At 43.9% G+C, this 20,215-nt stretch overlaps 1 protein-coding gene across 2 annotated transcripts; it reads left to right on the top strand.

Moving 5' to 3' along the window:
* Positions 1-211: 211 nt before the first annotated feature.
* Positions 212-17,502, top strand: cbx7b (chromobox homolog 7b). 2 transcript variants are annotated; one of them, XM_026177188.2, is made up of 7 exons: positions 212-491; positions 10,391-10,434; positions 13,107-13,172; positions 14,918-14,984; positions 15,103-15,442; positions 17,047-17,277; positions 17,365-17,502. In XM_026177188.2, the coding sequence occupies exons 1-6, from the start codon at positions 423-425 to the stop codon at positions 17,235-17,237; spliced, it is 777 nt and encodes a 258-aa protein (XP_026032973.1). In that variant the 5' UTR covers positions 212-422; the 3' UTR covers positions 17,238-17,277; positions 17,365-17,502. The 2 variants fall into 2 exon arrangements, with proteins under 2 accessions (XP_026032973.1, XP_026032972.1); XM_026177187.2 differs by having other exon boundaries at positions 17,047-17,430.
* The last annotated feature ends 2,713 nt before the right edge of the window (positions 17,503-20,215 follow it).

Genomic DNA, 20,215 nt, shown 5'->3' on the forward strand with positions numbered 1-20,215 from the left:
TATTATAATAAAAGAATGACTGTTTATACTACGGTGCTGCTGCTTTAAGTGAAGCAGAGGAGGAAAGTACTATCACCGTCTTTGGTATCCGTATACACGCTGCATAATAAGGATGATGGGGAAGCTGGTGGCGCGCGCCGGAAACGCGCTTTGGGCCAGAGCGGGCGCGCGCGAAGCGGTGTGCAGATGTGTCGCAGATTTTGTAAAGTCACTGGACGCATGGAAAGAGCCAGCAAAAGGAAGTCGCTCTGGATAAATGGGCCTTTAAACTTTCAGGAAAACGAGGCAGCCGAAGGAGACACGCGTGGAAGAAGACGTATCCGAGGGAGGGCTGTCATACGCAGTTAACGTTAGCTTAGTTTGTCGGGGAGAGGGACGTTACTTTGACAGTTAAAAGCCAGCGGACGGCGGCGTGCGAAGAGATGGAGCTGTCAGCGATCGGAGAGCAAGTGTTTGCAGTGGAATCAATCGTCAAGAAAAGAGTTAGAAAGGTAAGCGTGTAAAAAACAAAATGCGGCCAAATTATCAGCTTCTCTAGCTCTCAGCACTTTAAGGAGACACGCTTTTTTTTTCTTTTGGTGAACCAGAATGCTACTTTAAAGATGCTAATGAAAGCTTTGGAGATTAAACGAGGAGAGCAGCGTTTCTAAGCTGGTTATCTAATTGCGGAGTGTATTGAGGGAGCAGGTGAGCGGAGGATGTCCCTTTAATTTGACACGGAGACTGTTGTTCCTGTACTACAGCTTAAAGTGTCAGGTGTTTGGCTTATAAGGCTTGAAGGAGGACGCGCTATCAACCCCAAAATACTCTGCCTTTGGGCCCATTTGCTCGCTAATTGTGTTTGGGTCTAAGTTACCGTGTTGTATTGACATGTGTAGGCGCGACGCATTTGTTTACTCGCAGGGCACAGGAGGGGAGGGGGGGGGGGGTGAAACTAGTGGTTTCCACCAGTGTCAACAACTAATATACAGAATATAAATACAGTGCTAAAGATCCACTTACATACTTGTTTCCCAAGTGAAATTAGCGATTTGCTGATATGTCAGAATCAGCATTTATAGCAGTCAAGGAATGAAAATGTAAAAAGTGAAGAAGAGATGAGAGAACCTTCATCCATGTTATAACTGTTAATGTTGCATAGTTTGTCCAACAGAGTTCTCTGCAACATCATAACAACAACCAGCAACCAGTGGATCTGAGTGCATCAGGCGGGCAGCACATGCATAATCCACAACTTGTTGTGACAATAAAACAAGATTATTTTTAAACTGTATTCATAAATAACGACTAACATTAAAGTCATTTCTTGTGTAGTATATTGTAGTAGTATTAGTATAGTAGTCGTATGTTGATATGTTGGCCAATATATCAGATTTTTAAAACATCAAATATCAGTATCAGTCTTTAAATTCTATATTGGCTCTAATATTTATGTGATCTTATTACAAGGTTTAGAAATGATAGGTAATAAATGTATTTATTACAGTCAAACATATGAGGTGCTTTTAATCATACAGTCTTTTTTTGTGTATGTGTAACTAGTGATTAAAATGAAGTCGGGGAAAAGCGGTGATTTCACCGACTGAGAATACCGTTGAGAGCCTGGAAGTTATTATTGGATGATGTCACAGAGGATGACTAATCTGAGTAGATTCGCTAGTATGTGGAAAACATACAATACATTTTGAATTGTGTTAATTATAGATATCTTCTGATGACATCATGGCAACATCTTCCTGCACATTTAACGAGAATGCGACGAGGCCTGAAATAGATAAGAAATAACAGATAATCATTAAATAAACTAATTTAAAGTTTGATTTGTTCCATTTCAGATTTGTAGTCATGCTACTGTGTTTTCATGTGATATACTTGTATAATATGTTACATTTAGGATTTCTAATGTTGTTTATATAGTTTCACACATAAAAGCTTAAAAGAGACAAACTTACTATGTACCACAAAAAAAGAAACCACCTCTGGTTGTAGCAAACGGCACATTTCAATGAAATCCAAGACACTGATGGAAAAGTTACTGTCACGGTTCTGGGTCAGGTTCGACCCAGCATTTTGAGTTCTTATGTTTTGGTTTATTTTTGAATGATTGTTTTGTTTCTCTGATGCTATGATGATTATTATTATTATTATTAGAGTTCCATGTTTTTTGTTTATCCGTGTTTAAGGATTTGTTGTTTCATGTATTGTTTGAGTTGCATGTGTTATATTCTGTCTGCCTCTCTGTCTCCGTCTTTATTTAGTGGTTTCTTGTTTCCTGTTTTATTGTGAAGGTCTGTGTCTCATGTGAGTGTGTTCAGTTCTACTGCTCCCCTGTCTTGTATAGTCCAATTTCTCCCAGCTGTGTCTCCCTCCTGTTGCCCATTCCCCGATTACCACCCTGTGTATATTAGCCCTGTGTTTTCCTGTGCTCAGTGTCGTGTCGTACCATCAGATTATGCCTGTGTGTTTCTGTTCTCAGTATTCAGTGGTCACTTCATGTTTTGTCTTCATGCCAGCAATAAAGCTGAGGTTTTGAGTTGTATTCAGTGTCCGAGTCTCGCATTTGGATCCTCCTCTCCATCCGCCTGCACACAGAGCTCTGGCAGAACGACGCGACCAGTAATGGATCCAGTGGACTCCGTGCGGTATCGGCGACCCGCAGTTTCTACCTTCCTCAAGGAGAGGGAGAGGCAGGAGGCTAGGTTTACCTGGGAGCACGAGTCACCCTTCGATGGGTCTCGTTTGGCTCTGGGTGGGCCCCGCAGCTTCCAAACCGCGATGGCTACCGCCGTTCCATCAGTTGTTCTGTCAGGGATGCGAGGGGGCAAGTGCTCTCTCTCAAAGGCAGCAGCTCCTCAGTTTTCTGGTGTCACTCCGCCGCTGCTCTTAGAATTCAGGCCCTGCAGGAGGGGCAAGCAGTGGCGAAAGAAGGATTATGTGGTGGAAGACACTGGGCTTACTCCACTGCAGTCCTTTGCTTTGTTTTTTGGGACTTCCACGTTCGGAGCTACACAAACTTCCCGCTTCTTCGTCCCAGCCCGGCCCACCGAAAGACTTTCGGTCCGGTCTGCAGGAGGATTCGCAGTCTGGCTTACCTCCCTCCTCCCAGAGTGAGCGACGCTCACGCAGCCGTCGCTCCGCTGCCTCTGGACAATCAGCAGTGGTGAGCAACAGACTGTTTTTCTCATGCTCCTCCTGAACTCATGAATGTAACGAACAATAAATCCACCCCTAAGACCCTGAAGGCTACCTGCCATGCAAGTGAATCTAAATCTGCTAACTTAGAGGTAGTTGAGTCTGTGTTTGTTAACTCTGTGAACTCCTGCTCTGAGGATTTAAGAACCGGTTTTCATTCGGCACAATCTGAACCCAGTGTTAAAATGACTAAGACTACTTTACTTGAATCTGGGGGGAGAAATTTTCGGACTGCTGTGAAATTTCTGGAGGCTGCAAGTTCTGTTTTCAAGTCAGCGGAAAGGGAGGTGGTTAATGTTTCTAAGTCAGCTTTTCAGCCATGTACTTTTCATCAAGGGCACAGGCAGTTGGTAGGGACGGAGATTGCAGGCTGTAACTTGGGCTCTCTGAAGGAAGAGGCTGTCTGCTCCCCAAGGACATTTAAGGACTCTAGTTGCCCCTTTCTACAATCTATTAAGACTGTGGCTCCTCCTAGGGACTGTTCTGTATCCCTGCTGGATGTGTCTGAGGTTGCCCACTCTGCAAAGACTATATGCCCAGACCCAGTTGGCAATATTGTGCATTTTGAGGTCGTTCCTGAGCTTCTCTCTCCTCCTGTTCCTGCTCCCAGGGTAGCTCGGGCCCAGCGTTCCCCTCCACCCATTTCAGTACCTCGGGTGGGAGGGGCCGGTGTTCAGCTGTTGCCAGCACCTGTTCCTGTGTCGGCTGGAGGCTCAGGTGAGCCCGTCCAGCAGTTGTTCTCATGTTCAGAAGGCTCAGGAGGATTAGCTCAGTCACCTTCACAACCACCGTCACTACAACCTCTATTGCAGTCCCTAGCTCAGTCTCCACCTCCACCACATTCAGCCCTGCTACCCATAGCTCAGTCATTACCAAAACCAGACTTACTACAAACTTTGTTACAGCCCAGTCAGTAGCTCAGCTGGTAGAGGAATCATTAACTTTGTCATCAGTTCAGGCCCCAGTGCTTTCACCCATTCAGTCAGCCACTCATCTTCACCCTCAGCCAGGGGTCCCAAATGGCTCTGGCCCTGCATCTGCTCCAGCTGGAGAGCCCAAGGCGCCCGTCCAGCCTCGTGCCTCGTCAGCTGGAGGGTCGGTCGGGCACGGTCGGTCCCCTGAACTGTTTTGGCCCTTGTGCTGTCGACCTCCGGGTTGACCCCCTGAACTTTTCATGGACTCCGGTTATTGGACTCTTGTGCTCATTATTTTTTTTGGGGGGGTTTTTTTGGGCTGTCGGGAGACAGCCCTTGGAGGGGGGTTACTGTCACGGTTCTGGGTCAGGTTCGACCCAGCATTTTGAGTTCTTTTGGTTTATTTTTGAATGATTGTTTTGTTTCGATGATTATTATTATTATTATTATTAGAGTTACATGTTTCTGTTTATCGGTGTTTAAGGATTTGTTGTTGCATGTGTTATATTCTGTCTGCGTCCTTCTTTAGTGGTTTCCTGTTTTATTGTGAAGGTCTGTGTCTCATGTGAGTGTGTTCAGTTCTACTGCTCCCCTGCCTCGTATAGTCCAATTTCTCCCAGCTGTGTCTCCCTCTTGTTGCCCATTCCCTGATTACCACCCTGTGTATATTAGCCCTGTGTTTTCCTGTGCTCAGTGTCGCGTCGTACCATCAGATTATGCCTGTGGGTTTCTGTTCTCAGTATTCAGCAGTCACTTCATGTTTTGTCTTCATGCCAGCAATAAAGCTGAGGTTTTGAGTTGTATTCAGTGTCCGAGTCTCGCATTTGGATCCTCCTCTCCATCCGCCTGCACACAGAGCCCTGACAGTTACAACCTTTATGTGTTTGACATTTTGACCTGAACAACCTTTTTTTTTTTTTTTTTTTGGCCTGTCCCGTTTGGCTCTTTTGCCATCAGAATTGTTGTCTAAAGACAAAGAAAGATGCCCAACGGATTTACTTTACCAAACTGACCATCCCAGCCTTGCCGTAATGGTCCATTTGATTCACCTTTTATTGTTTATTTTATTTTCACTTACTGAATACGGGACAGACTTGACTGGGGGAAAGAAGGGGAGAAAGAAAGAGGGAAAGAGAAAAAGCTGAGAAGAGGGACGGGGGAGAGGGGCAAAAAACAAAAACCAACAGAACGGGCAGAGAAAAAAAAATGCATATATCAATCACCTGGATCACCTGCTGAGAAAGAAAAAAGAAAGCAAGCAGAAGAGAACAAGAGTAATAGAATAAACAACATCACAATGATATATGGGAATATGACAGTAAATACTAAATGTTAAACATTATTGTGCAGCACATAAGATCAACAGAACACAGTGTGCTTTGAGGTAGGAGCCAAAAAGGGTGTAGTTTGTGGGTGTGATCACCCGTGTGTACACCTGTGAGCATGGACGCGCTTGTTTTTTGTTTTTTAAAAGGTTCCTTCATGTAATAATCTGCTAGAGGGTGTGGGGGGGCCACAGCCCCGTCCTCCAGGGCATGAAGCAGGTGTGGAGGAGATCAAAACTCCAGACATCCAGAGGCCCCCAGAACACAAGAGACCAAGGAAGACCAACAGAGGGGCAGCCGCGCCACTGTCCCAGAAAGAGCTGAGGAGAGTCCCAGATGAGGGCTCACTCAGCAGCCGCGGAGCAGAAGCCAGGGGGAGTTGCAGTGACGCGCCCGTGAGCTCCGCCGGCAGCCAGCTGCGCCTGAGTGACCGAGCCCCAGGCCGAGAGGCCGGGGGCACCCCACCTCCGAAGTGGCCCGAGCGAGCCCCAGGCTCCAGGCCCCGATAAGCGGCCGCCAAGGAGTGAGCCGGTGTGTACCTGGACGCCCATCCCCGGACACAAAGAACCACCAACGCACCGATGTCTGAGGGGGTCCGCCACTGGCAGGGGAAGTGGTGGTAGGGGGAGATAGGCCTCCAAACCTTGGAGGGCCTGAGATGTCCCCAGAGAGGTGGCGCCTGACACCCAACCTGACATATAGACACAGACATACAGGCATACACAGATACAAACATCCATTCCCACCCTCATGCTCTCATATGCACTCACTCCACACTCAACCAACGTGGAGACAGACATAAAGAGACGTTGTACACACGATCACACTCCCCAAGCGTACTCTACAAACCGGGTCTAGGTGCCCCCGCCCCTGGAGGGGGGAACTGCACCCAGACCCAGGTGGTGTTTCCCTTTTCCCTGCGGTGGGGGGAGGCAGACCGCCCCGACTCCGTAGCAGCAGGAAGGCTCCACACTCCAGACCGCAGTCAGACGGCCAACTCCTCCTCCTAGTCCTAGCCCCCCTGCTCCAGCAGGTCGCAGAGAATGGGGGTGAGAGAAGACTCCAAACCTCCCTCCACCCGCTCATTGTAGTGTTGATGCATGTGTGTTCTAAGGTGCATTTAAAACCCAGGAGGGCATGGAGCTACCTGCCAGAGAGCAGCAGGTAAGCGCATGGTCCCTCCTGCTAGCCCTCAATGTCTACGTGTATTTAAAATTGAGAGGTGGGCAACGATGCCAGGGGTGGGGTGTACACCCTGATGGTACTTTGGACTCCGTGCATCGTGCCCACCCCCAAGATCCTATATGTATGTGTAATGAGAGTGTGAGTAATGTGAATGTCTAAGTTGTGGGATAAAATTGAGGCAGAGGCAGCCAGAAGGGGACAGAGAGGGGGGGGGGGTAGCCTCCTCTGCACCCTGGTGACATACCCCTACTCCAAGGCCCTGCATGTGTGGGTGGTTGTGGTGGAGCGGGAAGAGGGAGGCAGCTGGAGATGGGGAGGGAAGGAAGGGAGGGGCAAGTGACCCCTCCCTGGGGCCAGCTCCCCCGCTGACCCCAGTAGGCACCCCCATACTCCGCGACCCGCCAGGGAAAGGGGGCCCAGGCCCATCCAGACCGGGGCCCAGTGCAGCAGCGCCGCCCGGCCCCACAGAGCCCGGGACAGTCCACCCAATCCCACCACAGAGAAAACTGCACCCACCCCACCATCCACTCATCTTCCAGACTACATAAGACAATAAACACCCAGGCTGAGATCTTCCTCCACCTCTCCTGTATCTCCCCCTCCTGCAGAGGGAGCTCCTGAGGAGAGGAAAGCTCCTGCGAAATGTGACAATCTCCCCCACCAGTTGAAGAGCCCCTCAGGTGGCTCGACGCACCGGCGGCACCCTGCTCCAGGGCTGGGCCCCCATGCACCCACCCGCCCACAACCCCGGCAACACACCAACCAGGACCCAAGCCCCCGAGGCCCGGTCCGGGTCCCAGCCCAGAGACGGAGCGCCCCCAGAACCTCACGCCCATCCCGGACCCACCCAGGGGCAGCCAGGCTACCAGGTCAGTAACCCACGTCCGTCAGCACAGACCCTCCCCTAGCCCCGCTGCACGCAGCCGCGAGGAAACAGTCACCTGAGAGCCAACAGAGCCCCTAACCGGACATGACCGCTACCCCGGGTTGAGCCCCCCAAGGAAGATGCCTCCGGGGAACCCCCCGACGCCCTAAGCCTGTCCCTACCCCCACACCAATCACAACAGTGAAAGCGGGACCAAACTATGACCCCCCCACCCCCACTAGGTGATGGAGCTGATCAAAGGAGCCCAGAGCAATTGATCTGATGTGGTGGCAGAGGCTGTATCAAGACTAATGTAATCTAATAGATAATTTCTATATTGGTTAGAGTTAAGATTATTTTTATTTTTCCAGTTCATGAGGACTGTTTTCTTGGCTATGCATAGGGCAGTGAAAACCATATGGGCGATATTCTTTTCTGAAGTGACATTATCTAAGCTGCCCAACAAACACACTAAGGGGGAAGTTGGAATGTTACATTTCAGACACTTCGATAAGTCTTCACATATCTCGCGCCAAAACTTCTGAACTGGTGGACAGAACCAAAGAGCGTGGATATAATTGTCCGGTGAATTGGTTTGGCAGTGTGAGCAGTTGTTGGTAGACGTAAAGCCCATCTTGAACATCCGATGACCTGTATAGTGCACTCTATGTAATATTTTGTATTGAATTAATTGAAGACTGGGATTTCTAATTAGATGAAAGGTTTTTAAGCAAATCTGAGACCAGAAGTTTAGGTCTAAATTAACTGATAAATCCGCTTCCCATTTTGCAATAGGAAGTGATATTGATTCATCTGTTTTAGAAAGCATTCTGTATATTTTGGATAGTAATTTGGGGGGTTTAAGAGTAAGAAATTGAACCACACTTGGTGGTGTTTGTAGTTCAACTTGACCCGGTTTAAATTTCTTTTTTACTATGGATTTAATTTGTTGATATTCTAAAAATCTTTTCTTGTTGATCCCATATTGTGTAACTAGTCTGTCAAATGAAATAAATTCTGTTCCTTCTAGTATATGTTCTAAATATTTGATTCCTTTATCACTCCAATCTGAAAAGTTTATCATATTATTGTTTTGTAATATGTCAGGGTTGTTCCAGATAGGTGTACGTTTGCATGGGATTAATGAAGACGCCGTCAATTTTAGAAACTCCCACCATGCTGTCAGAGAAGAGCTGATGTTGATGCTTTTAAAGCATTCATGTCGTTGGATGTTTGAGCTGATAAATGGTAGGTCTGAGATCTCTAGATTATTGCAGAGTGCTTGTTCTACATCTAGCCAAGGTTCATCTAAGAGGGTATGTTTTAGCCATCCTGAGATAAACTGAAGCCTGTTGGCTAAGAAGTAGTGCTGAAAGTTAGGCAGTTCTAGTCCTCCTTTATCCTTGGTCTTTTGTAGTGTTTTTAAGCTTATACGTGGGGGTTTATTTTTCCAAAGGAATTTGGACATACATGAATCTAGAGATCTGAACCAATCTTGTGGCGGTTTAGTTGGGATCATTGAGAATAAATAATTTATTTTTGGTAAGACCATCATTTTTATAGCGGCAACCCTTCCCATGAGTGATATGGGTAGACATTTCCATCTAGCCAGATCATCTTCTACCTTCTTTAAAAGTGGGATATGGTTTAATTTAGTTAGATCTGCAAGCTTGGGAGAAACATTAATACCTAAATATTTTATATTTCCCGCTTGCAGTGGTGTAGAAGAGGAATTATGGAAGGAGCAATTAATCGGTAGGACTGTAGATTTTGACCAGTTAATTGAGTAATCTGATATTCTTGCAAAAGAGTTTATCAATTCAATCACCCCAGAGATATTGGTTTGTGAATTTTGGAGAAAGAGTAACACATCATCCACATAAAGGCTGATTTTATGTTCCATGTTCTTGCATTTTATGCCCTTAATTACTGAATTCTGTCTAATTGCTGCTGCTAGTGGTTCAATAAAAATTGCAAATAGTGAAGGGGAGAGTGGGCATCCCTGCCTGGTGCCCCTCAAGAGACAGAAGCTGGAGGATGTCTGGTCATTTGTTCTAACACAAGCTGTTGGGGAATTATATAATATTTTTAACCAGTTTATGAAAGAGGATCCAAAACCAAATTTGTGTAAAGTTGCAAATAGAAATTTCCAGTTAACTCTGTCAAATGCTTTTTCTGCGTCTAAAGAGAATATTGTAGTTTCTAGGTTTTTACTGTATGAGTAGTCTATCAAATTAAGTAATCTACGTGTATTTGTTGATGAGTGCCTACCTTTTATGAAACCAGTTTGGTCAGGATGAATTAAGAGGGGGGTTATTTTCTCCAGTCTCTTTGAGAGAGCTTTGCAGATTATTTTAAGGTCTACATTTATAAGGGATATTGGACGATAGCTTGAGGGATATACAGGGTCTTTGCCTGGTTTTAGCAGGAGATTAATGTTTGCAGAATTCATATTTGATGGAAGTGACCTGAACAACCTGATACCATCAAATCTAACTGCCTGGCCCTGCGATATCACATCCAGGCAGTTAAATCAGTTTAAATGTGAAAATGCTGCACAGAATAGCGATGCACTCCCTTAAGTTGCATCAAAATGAGACATTGTGCGTCTGAGAGATGAGGTAATTGTTGATGGGCTGATTTCATTGTGCTTGGCAGTGGTTCCCAACCTGGAGGTGAAAGCACTCACAGTAGGTCACAAGATCCACTGAGTGGAGGAAAAAAGAGAAGAGAGGAGCAGAAAGTTTTGTTTTCGTTTGTTTTTTGTTTTGTTTTGTTTTTGTCTGGTTTTTTTGCGGGGGGTTTTTTTTTGGCTTGTAATTTGTTTCTTCAATTACTTAAACAGTTCAAAACGGGGGGGACAAACACTACTCTCTATTTGAAGCTGCTCTGAAACTTTGTCTCCACAGGGGAATGTGGAGTATCTGCTGAAGTGGAAAGGATGGCCTCCAAAGTGAGTATGTAGATTAGAAGAATAGGATGGATAACATGAAATGGAACTGAATGTGACTCACAGAGTGGTCTGCAAAAGTCTTGAGCCACCCCTCATTTTTTAAAAAATATTGTACTTAACAGGACCCAGTTTTGCCTGTAACTTTTTGAAAGTGGTTTTGAACAGTAGTCCTTTGGCTTTCTGAAGGTAAAACACAACTAGCATCCAAAAAAGAGCTTTGGAGTATCCTTCAAGAACCCCGGAGAGCTATTCCTAAAGTTTAAAACATTACAAGAAAGCTTGCCCAAAACACTTCAAACTATATGAAGAATAAAGTTGGTCATATTATATATGGACCTTATGGCTTGTTAAAAGTGTGCAAACTTAGATTTTGACTACAGACTGAATTTCTGTGCATTGTTGCACATGTTACAATAATTTCCATCACCTGTTTCTCATATTCCTAGCAAAATATGAAGAAATGCCAGTTGGGCCAAGATTTACTCTCCACATAAACACACTGTTCAACATTGCAATCAATCATATTTATCTTTTTAAAAGTATATAAACAATGCATCAGATGTTGTGAAATTAGAAATGTAGTAATTTGTTGAAAAACACGCCCATTTTCAATTGGATGCAAGCTGCATCTTTCAGAAAAGTTGAAACAGGGACAAAAAAAACAGGATGATCTCATGACAAATCAGTTAATGTACAGTAGCAGTATGATTGGATAATAGGACATCCTATAGGCGAGGTCTGTGCTTTGGCAGTTTGACACTGTAAGAATGTTTGTCAGAGCAAAATTTCAGAGAATTAGAGGATTTCATCACATATGGTGTGGCGTGGTGATTAGCACTGTAGCCTCACAGCAAGAAGGTCCTGAGTTCCATTCCACCAGGCTACCATCTGGCTCGGGCCTTCCTGTGTGGAGTTTGCATGTTCTCCCTGGGTACTCTGCCTTCCTAAGAACGCAGTTAGTGGGGTTAGGTTAATTAATGATTCTAAAGTGCCCATAGGTGGGAATGATTGTCTCTCTCTCTCTATGTGTTAACCCTGTGACGGACTGGCGACCTGTCCAGGGTGTACCCTCCCTCTTGCTCTATGGTACCTGGGATAGGCTCCACCCACTACGACCCTGACAAGGATAAGCAGAAAAGAATGGATGGATGGTATTCAGAGAGAAGCTATGCAGGGGAGAACCTGTATTGAATGACCATAGTTATCAGGCTCTTAGATAGCTCTGGATTAAAGATTGACACAGTTTTATTGTGAAAATCTTTACACTGTCACTTTCTCTGACGTAAACTCACTTTGGATGGACTGAGGCAAAGGGAAAATTTGTTTTACGGTCTGATAAGGCAGAATTTAAAATTCTTTCTTGAAATTATGGATGCTGTGTCCTCCAGGCTAAGGGGTAGAGGCACTGTTCGGTTTGTTATGAGCACAACAAGATGTACAGTGGCACATTTAATCTGCACTTCTGCTAAGGCACCATTAATGCTGAACCATACTATAGATTTTGGAGCAATCTATGTATACTACCATCCAGACCACTACTTCTTCAGGTACGGGCTGTTTTATTGTAGAAGAGAGTAACAAACTGTTTTGACATGTATTACAGCAGAATCAGTTTCTAATAAAGAGCCATCATTATTAAAGAGCCATAGAGACATTAAAAAGCAAGAGGAAGGAGTTATATATCAAGCAACAGTGGGTAAATACTTTCCTTTCTTGACTACAGCAGCTGCTTTTCTCAGTCCCTAAACAGTTAGTGTTGTTAAAAGAACACAGTGGTGCTCATCCTTATGATCCAGCTTTTATTGAAATATGTTACTGACACCATGCATGAATTTAAAATGAGAATTCGTTTTTATAATAATAAATCTCAATCAATTAAACATTCAATATGTCGTCCTTGTTTTATTTCAACTTAAATACAGGTTTTAAATGGGATTTTTTTTGTGTATTGACTTTGTGGGAATGGGGTTGTGTATACTCTGACCCACGACAGCATTAAAACCACCTGCCTGATACTCTGTAGGTCCCCTTGGTGCTGCCACCCATTGGGGCATGGACACAGGATCTCTGGGAGTGTCCTTCTTTGGGCCCTGTTTGGGTTGTAGGGTAGGTCCTCTTGTTCGATTGTATTGAGATCTCGGGAGCATGGAGGTCGGGTCAACGCTTTGGGATCTTTGTCGTGTTCCTCGAGTCATTCCTGAGCAATTTTTGCAGTGTGCACGGGCACATTATTCTCCCGGGGTAAGCCGCTATCATCAGGGAGTGTAGTTACCATGGAGCAATATTTACGTGGGTGGTGTGTGTCAGGTGACATCCACATGAATGTTAAAATCTAAGGGTTCCCAGAAGAACTTTTTATTGTATGCAGACGATCAGTGTTTTTCACTTAAGCTGTCAGTGGTTTTAATGTTGTAAATATCAACATACTAAAAAATATAGAAATGCAGTTTTGAAAAGTTACACCAGGGCAAGAATTTATTTTAACTGGAGTTCTAAAGTTTGCTTTTCTGATTTAGAAATACAATAAATACACTGTGTCAGCACTTTGGCCTTGTTTTTAAATGAATCGACAGACTGATTTTAATTACCTAAATGATTATAATAATAAATTATTTATGGAGGTCATTGAAAAACGAAGAAAGCTTTTATATATGTTTTGCATCCTCCTACAGGTACAGCACTTGGGAACCTGAGGAACACATTCTGGACCGGCGCTTGGTTCAGGCCTACGAAGAGAAGTAAGGCTGCCTTCAGCCACCATTTGTCATTTATTTTTTCAACTTTGTACTTTGCTCCTTTATTTAACACAAACTGACATGCAGAGTCTAATTTTTGTTTATAAATGTGTGCATATATATACGTATATAGACACAAATTATATTATATTTTTAGGGTTTCCCCTTGGAGGCAGTGTGTTATCAGTCTGATATCTGTCTGCACTTGAATGGGGTCAAGTTGGCAGTTGCATACACTCTGAATCTGATAATCCAGCAGTTTTCCTATATTGCCAAAAGTATTTGTTCATCTGCCTTCACGCACATATAAACTTGACTCACATCCCATTCTTAATCTATAGGGTTTAATATGATGTTTGCCCACCCTCTGTAGCTTCAACAGCTTCAGATCTTCTGGGATGGCTTTCCACAAGTTTTATGAGCGTGTTTATAGGAATGTTTGATAATTCTTCCAGAAGGGCATTTGTGAGATCAGACAATGATGCTGGAAGAGAAGGCCTGGACGTTGTCACTTGGCGCAATGCACAAAGTACTGATCTCCAGGCAGTCACCAAACCCAGACTTGTCCATTGGTTTACTAGACAGAGAAGAGGGATTTAGAGATGCAAAGGGTCTGGGCTGCTCTAGAGTCCAGTGGCAGCGTGCTTTACACATCCTTATTCAACGCTTTGCATTGGGCTTGGTGATGTAAGGCTTGGATGTATCTGCTTGACCCTGGAAAACCATTCCATGAAGCTCTCTACACACTGTTCTTGAGCTAATCTAAAGGCCACATGAAGTTTAGAGGTCTGTAGCGACTGACTCTGCAGAAAGTAGGTGATCTCTGCGCAGTATGTGCCTCAGCATCTGCTGACCGCACTGCTACCGCACTGCTGATTTTTCTTGGCTGAGTTGTCATCGTTCCCTCCAGTCGCTTCCACTTTGTTATAATAACACTAACAGTTGACTGTGGAACATTTAATAGCAAGAAAATTCCACGACTGGACTCGTTGCACAGGTTTCATCCTATCACAGTACGATCCTGGAATTCACTGAGAGCGACCCATTCTTTCAATGTTTGTAAAAGCAGTCTGCATGCCGAGGAGCTTGATTTTATACACATGTAGAATTCAGTTATTTGGATTTACAAATCATTATAAATCATCAAAAAGCACATATAAAAACATAGACAGAAATTTGCATTTAACTATGACATTTGAAATAAGACATAAGATTTCTTCTTATTTGTTTGTATAACCTCTAAATTGGTACTTGGTTCTTTAATCATATATATGTTGGTGATTTCTGAAAGGAGAATTGCTAAACAACACACACACACTCAGACACACATATATAATTTTTTATATAATTTTTGGACGAATATTGAAGTAAAGCATGTAGGTAGTCTCCTTGGGCAACACTGGAAGACTATTTTTAGAAGCCTCCTTGAAAGCCCCTCTCTGACCATTTACATTTGTACGTCTGCAGTGATTCCAAAATGTCACAATCGCAACCTTTCAGCTTGAATTAATTAGGGAGGGGCCAAAGTTGTTCGGTGGTGAGCAACAGTTGTGTTGTTGTTAATGCACAGTGTCCCTATGTATGATGGCACACATGGCGTAGTTTGAGTGGTTGTTGTCTAATGTAGTACCTCAAAGCTTCCCAACATTACAGTACAGCTCTTTTCAGACTTTCTGACCCCGAGTCAGAACGCACAATTTGGCTTGGATGCTTTTCCTGCCTGACAAAGGTCTGCTTGGTTTTTCCAGAGAACAGAGAGAACGAGCTCTGGGTCCTAGAAGGAAAGGAGCCAAATCCAAAAGAATCCTTCTGCAGGTAAAGTTTGGAATTTGATTAAAAATTATATATATATAAAATTCAAACTGTGTTTCTCTCATTGGGGCCTGACAATGACGTTACTCTTTTTTTCTTTTTCTGTTTGATCTTGATTCAGAATACTGTCTACACCATGGATCTCCGCAGCGCTCACAAGATTCCCGAAAAGCCTGCACCGCGCCTGCGTCTGTCTCTGACACGCTCTCTGCTCCCCGAGGATGACCATCAGCCATACAGACAGGAATCACAACACAGACTGAGGACGAAGGAGTTCAGATGCTTTAACTCAAACCCTCCAAGTCCAAGACAAGAGAACTGGGAAGAGCATGGAGAGGAAGACGAGGAGGAGGAGGACGAGGAAGAGGGAGAGAACAGCATGGAAGATGATGAGGACAGGGAGGAGGAGCAAGAGGAGACTCAGAAGAACACAGCAAAGGAGAGCGATGGCATTTTAAATGGTATGTGTGTCACTTGGTCAGCCAGTGGACTCTAATCAGCTGCGTTTGCCTCTGGGATGCTCTCATGAGGTCAGGGGCCAGTTAATAAACAAGCAACTGTATTTAATAGATAAAAAGAATGACTTGTCTATCTTTGTTATTGCTTTTTTTAATTAACTGACTACATTAACTTGATACAAGCATTGACACCGGGTTGTTTTTGTCCCAGTCAACCCTCACTGACTAGTCCTTTTCTAAGGTTTTAAGTAGCTTGTTCTGCTGTTTGGAGTGCAAAGACCCGAGTCAGGGGGAGAGGGGCTTAAGCCCATCAATCAAGTGACTAACACAGAGAGAAGAGCAACCACACACTCACGTTTACACCTCTGGGTGGCTGAGAATCACCTACTATACATGTCTGTTGTAGCAGTTCCTGTTGTTTCTACCTTGCTGTCCTTCTGATCAACGATAAGTCCCATCCATGTGCAGTTGTTTTTCAATATGAGATACCATCCGTCCATTTTCTTCTGCTGATCCATATCAAGGTCACCTCTCCCACCCATCATAGGCTGGAAGATGGGCTACACCACCTTTCAGCACTTCTAGTGTAACTCTAGTCTTTGTTCTTCATCCTCCATCTCTCTGTTCTGTAAATGTATTGTAGTGACAGAGCATCTCCCAGCTGTCAGCAGACTATCATGCTGTTCTCTTAATGCTAGTGTTATCCAGAAGGGTGTCCAGGCCACAGTGTAAGTCTGTGAATGCACAATTGTTTGTGTTACAAATTTTCACACATCTACTCAGGCTATCTCCTGGGCTCCTCCCCACCCAGCTGCAATAACACATACACAGGGTAGACCCAGCACTCGCTGGAGAGAGTATGTATCTTTAAACCCCCACAGAGAAGTGGAAAACAATAGGGGAAAAGACATCTGGAATACCCTGTTTATCCTGCTGCAACCCTGATCCAAGCTTGAATAAGTGGAAGAAACTGGATGGATAAATTGTTTATATTTGATAAATATTGTTTTGAGATGAGATGATTTGTCATTTACTCACTATGAGTCATTAGTTATTATAGTAATTAGTGATCATTAGTTAATATTAATCTCTCTTGTGTCTTTTGTTGTCTCTCCAAAAACTGTCTTCTTTCTACCCTCACCTTTTCCCCTTTCTGTGAAAAGGGAGTTTTTCTTTCCCACTTTCGCCAAGTGCTTGGTCAAAGGAGATTGTGTGATTGATGGGGTGTTCTGTATTATTGTAAGGTCTGTACCTGACAATATAAAGCACCTTGAGGTGACTCTTGTTGTGATTTGGTGCTATTTGAATTGAATTTAACGGGGATTGCCTCCTCTCCTAGTTCAGTAACAGGGAGCGGTCTTGTTGATATTCACTGTTCTGCATGATCGTGCAGTAATCCCAACCGTAGTGTGCTCTTCTGTTTTCTGGGAAACATAAGCAGCCACGTGCACTCTGTTTTGATGCATGTTATAACATGCATCAAAACAGATCAGTCAAGGCAAGCTAACTCAGAACTCGAGTGGCAGCCTTGATGCAGTAGTTGTCTTAGTGTAAATGTACACTTTTCACCTTCTGCCTTTCTCCCTCTGTGTCCCTGCCTCAACCAGGACATGAGAGGACAGACGGCTGGAGCTCCACGGGACCAGACGAGGGCACTACATCAGAAAATATCTGGAGACCCGTCATATGTCCGGGAGAAATAACTGTCACAGACATCACCCTGAAATCCCACACAGTGACTTTCCGAGAGTCAAGAGTGGCCAAAGGCTTCTTCAGAGACTGGGGCCTGAAAGTCTGAATTCTGGAAATGGGGTTGGCCGGTTAGCAGTGGAGGCATGGTGAGAGGGAGCTGAAGGCACCGACACAGTAGGTAAAAGGTGCCACAGTAGGTGTTTTCACTCTCTCTCTGCTTGTCTCATTGCCAGCCTCTCCCAACTTTCTGAGTGGTACATTTACATGCACAGAGTCACCTGAATATAAGCTGATCTCCAGGTAAAGTGTTATTTTCATTGTTCTTGACACTTTTCCTACAATCAGACTGAGTTGCCTTGAATAAGAAGAGCATTACATCAATGTTTATATTAAGAACAGGATTTAAAACTTGAGTAAATCCTGAAAGGAAGTTATTTTGTGGTTCCAGTAGAATGAGAGGCTTATAAAGTGATGGCCACAGTAAGGACCTTCTGACCAAAACTTAAAAAATGGCCACCATACAACTTGCGTAGCATTCTCATGCATTAAATAAGTGGATCAGCCACAGAAGAAGTCCACGTGGTACGTCATGTGGACAACTGCAAAAATCTTGCTCTGCTCCATTTTTCTAAGTGAATTTTCATTTTTTATGACAACCAAGACAACAGAAAAACATGGAAAGCTACATCTCCAGAGAGAGAGATCAGGTTATCCAAACACAGGTCCAACACAAACGTGATGAAAAGACAGTACTGAATATCTGTGAAGGCATTGAATACTGGCAAAATCATTTTGGTATCTGTTCTTTCCTTTGCCACTGGAGCAAAGACTGGGCCACATTAAGTATTTCAGCTAATCATGACCAAGGTACAGTCAGAAACACTGACAGATCAAATGTGAAGAATGTCCAGACATCTGGAATCAAACAGCTGGAAATGTGTGGAGGTAAAATGGCTCAGAGTTTACTTGTATTGTTGGCATTGCTTAATGCATAGATGTCCAAAGTAAAGTTCTCCTCTAGAGATGTCTTTCAAAGAAACACAACTACAGTCGCACAGTAGTGGATAGGGGTTTTCTTTGTTACCCTAAGGTATAGTAAAGATGCAAAACACATTTCTGCCACGACAAACCATTTGAAAAGTGACCTGCTTCATAGTTAGTTTACCAGGTTTGGCAGAGCGGCCAGATCGCACCAATCCATCCAAGCTGTCAGTGGTGGGTCATTGGTTATGGCTACCTGACAGTACTGACAGGCACCGTGAAACCAAAAACTTAGTTGCTTTGAGAATGAAGTATTTCTTCTCCTTGATGTCCCAAATGTCCAAATTATTGACCCATGTGGATTTAAAATCCCTGTAACTGTTTGAAATTGCATAAATGTTGATCCCGGAGGCATTCAGACAATGATGGAAAACAAGTAAAGTAGCGCTCCCGCAGGCAATTCCATGGTTTTAGTGATGGAAACACAGAGCTCCGTACTTTACGTGGATCCCAAGTTATGACTGAACACTGTGAATCGAGAGGATCTTACCTTTCATGCAGAGTCTTTATTTTTGAACTCCAGCGATGAAGTATATGTAGTAGTTTCACAGTTTAAAGTAGCACAAAACTGGAAAGTCAAACAGCCAATTCCTTTGATATTGCACTTTTCATTAGCGCCTGAGCAAATTTCTTGGCTAAATGTTTGACCTTACATTAGATCGTCTTTTTCCTCTAAGCCCATTTGCCCCATGACGAGCAAAATCCACTGACAACTCCCCACCAGCGTGATCTGAGTTTGCCATTTATGTTTGTGTAATAGTTATGGGCTTTTGTTTTTGTTTTTTGCTTTAGACATGTTAGCTTTAGAGGTGGTTCAAATTTGTCTGGCCTCTACCCTTTGACCTGTTCAACCTGGGTATCCCTACCAGGAGCCTCTGCTCCCACTGGCACAGCTCTCCTGGTCATTGAAGCACACAGGCTACATTAGTAAACATGTGAGGAAGAGAAGGGAGGAGTTCTCTGTGCATGTAAACGGAGCCACACTAAGCCAGCCTGACTGGACTCAAACATTTTGTACATACTCAGTGAGGTGGGCTTAGGTATCAGACCCATACTAACACACAGTGCTGTACCTGTAACCTGTAAACTCATAGACTGTTACTGCTGTACAACACGTGGCTTTAGTCTTGTATGCGTTTCAAAATCCTCCGAGAGAAGATTTGATCCGCCTGCATGCCTTTCTCCTCCAGTACAGTTACTATAGCGATATAAAGACGGTGTAGTCTTCTCTGTTCAACTAGCTCTTCATCTCCGCACATATAGCCCACCATACAAGTGACAAATTTGTACCACAAGTAGAAACTAAATGAGAGAATGTATTAAGGAATTGCACTGTATTAGCATCATAGAGGTTTGTGTGTCCACCGGGAGGCTCTCTTTGCAAAGACTGATGGGTAGAATTTCAAAGGCAAAGTTTTAAAGCTGCTACCAGCTGATGTTTCGCACCAATATTCAGTCCCTTTTAATCATATCATTTGCACTGTCCTTATCCATTAATGTGATTCTTTTAAAACTGGAAATGCCTCATTAAGTCAATTACCAAAAGGCTAAAAAGCCGAGCTAATGCATTTAGTTTTGTCAACCGTGTAGCGTTCCAGCACAACTTTCAGAAAATGTGCTTTTCGGCTAATAAAACAGATAATATTAGTAACCCATCATCTAACAGCCGGCTAAGGCTCTTAGCCAGTGATAATGTCATTTAATAATGCAGGAAAACCTTTCAGTTTTAAACAAATGGTCTCTGAAAACAAAGAGGGACTAACGTGGACATTAACATGTAAAACTGGACGAGAGTCTATACTTTAAAATTTGAAACTGTGTAACTACATGTAGAGTCTCTTATGTTTGAAGCTGTAGCAGGCTTTATAAAACACTTTTCCAAACTGTATAAATCCCCAGTCACACCAGCCTAAAGACCAATAGGAACCCAAAGTAATGTGCGTAGAAGAATGCACATTTTTCCAGAGGGACCGGTGGTGTCTGAGGGGCCGCCAACTGATCTCTAGCAACCTATAATTGGTTATCTCATAACATAAGTATCTG

Source organism: Astatotilapia calliptera, chromosome 8 (genome assembly GCF_964374335.1).
Source record: "Astatotilapia calliptera chromosome 8, fAstCal68.1, whole genome shotgun sequence".
In the NCBI taxonomy this organism is placed as follows: domain Eukaryota; kingdom Metazoa; phylum Chordata; class Actinopteri; order Cichliformes; family Cichlidae; genus Astatotilapia; species Astatotilapia calliptera.